Source organism: Cyprinodon variegatus, unplaced genomic scaffold (assembly GCF_000732505.1).
Source record: "Cyprinodon variegatus isolate N-32 unplaced genomic scaffold, C_variegatus-1.0 Scaffold1098, whole genome shotgun sequence".
Classification (NCBI taxonomy): Eukaryota; Metazoa; Chordata; class Actinopteri; order Cyprinodontiformes; family Cyprinodontidae; genus Cyprinodon; species Cyprinodon variegatus.
Window position 1 is genome coordinate 239,017 of NW_015151551.1, and position 1,585 is coordinate 240,601.

At 33.6% G+C, this 1,585-nt stretch overlaps 1 protein-coding gene across 1 annotated transcript in view; it reads right to left on the reverse strand.

The window, feature by feature from the left end:
• Window positions 1-742, reverse strand: part of LOC107101467 (probable protein ariadne-2) — a 3,377-nt gene extending 2,635 nt beyond the window's left edge. The window contains exons 1-2 of the mRNA XM_015400402.1: window positions 673-742; window positions 418-518 (exon numbers count right to left, since the gene is read on the reverse strand). Coding sequence (XP_015255888.1) covers window positions 418-483 — 66 coding nt within the window. The 5' untranslated portion in view covers window positions 484-518; window positions 673-742. The remainder of the gene's footprint in view (window positions 1-417; window positions 519-672) is intronic.
• Between the last annotated feature and the right edge of the window lie 843 nt (window positions 743-1,585).

The following is a 1,585-nucleotide window of genomic DNA, read 5'->3' on the forward strand; positions in this document are numbered from 1 at the left end:
TTTTTTCTCAGAATTCTGACTTCTTTCTCAGAATTATGACTTTAATCTCTGACTGAATTCTGACAATAAAAAGAAGTCAGAATTCTGAGATTAAAGTCAGAATTCTGAGGAAAATGTCAGAATTCTCAATTTTTTTCCCATATTAAACTGAAATAAAATTTAAAAATCCGCTAACTTTTTTTTCCAGTGGCCCTAATCCTCTTCCGTGGTATCATGATTTAAAATGTATTGAAAATAGAAATTCCATAGTTTACATTTAAATGTGATTTTATGGTTTTGTATGTTTTTTTTTTTTGTTGTTGTTTTTTTTTTACTTCACTTTTTATGTGCCAATTAACCACTTAGTAGGAAATATCTTTGTAACATTTTAATTCGGGTTCTTTGTTTGCTTTCAGTGTGAGCTTGCTGCCCTCTTACCTTTTCCATCAAATGTTTGCACCACTTTGTGAGAGACATCGGGGTCACCACATGTCCACAGGACATCCGAGCTCTTGGAGATGCAAAACCTTCACATAAAACTATAGAAACAAATTTAATGAGATCATCCAAGATGCTGTAAAACAGGCTGGCTTAAACTCAAGGTAACATTTATCGAAGAAACTAAGATAGACGGAGGCAGATTGTCCAGCTCCAGCCCTGCAATGGCTTGATAAATTAAAATAAGCCACTTACAGTCAAACTGATCCTCTTCATTCACAAAGAGGATCGTCGTATCCCTCAGATTATAACACTTTATTTTAGCTCCAGCGCTCATCTTGGGAGTTTTCTTGTTTTCTCCGTCGATGCAGGAAACTATCAGCTTGTAATTCAATGTAGGAAACTTTCGATTTCGAGTGGAATAAGTCACGTGCCTTTCCTTCTGTCGGAAAGCTCTTGATGCAAACACTTGTGTCAAAAAGTGCACTGCGAGAAAAATGACGCAGCTGCAAGATGAAGCAGCTGCAGGATCGCGCAACACACCAGCCATAGAACTAACTACTGACCCTGCGGGATAACCGGTTTTGGATGAATTTATGGACGGTATTTAAAAATACAGTGAAAAAAACATGACCACATGAGGATAAATATGTTCATCTTGAATGGTCGCACTTTGCATTAATAAATGGTAAAAGCAAATTTGCTGTGCGCTAATAAAAATTAACCATCACAATTTTGTAGAACTTTTCCTTTATTTATTTTGAATGTTAGAAACAAGAACAGAGAAAGTACCAAGTGCAAAACACATAATTCATATTTATTGTTATTTAGAAATCGTATCACCTCTATAATTTTGGATGCATCTCAATGTTGTTGAAATATTTATAACTGATCAGTGAAAATGAACCTTTCACAAGTGTGTCTAGAACATCACCTTAGATAATATCTAAAAATGATTTGTTTAGAACAGTTTAAAATGGCAGAATAATTCAACATTAGAAACAGAAACATAAAAAACACTGTGGGGATTCTGATATAACATCTTATATATTTTAGAAAACAAATATGTAAACTCTTTTGAAGATTGAAGTAAATGTTTTAAACTCATTTCCAAAGGGGGAAACTGAACACTAGGTTATGTAGAGTTAAAAAAAAAAAAAAAAAAAAA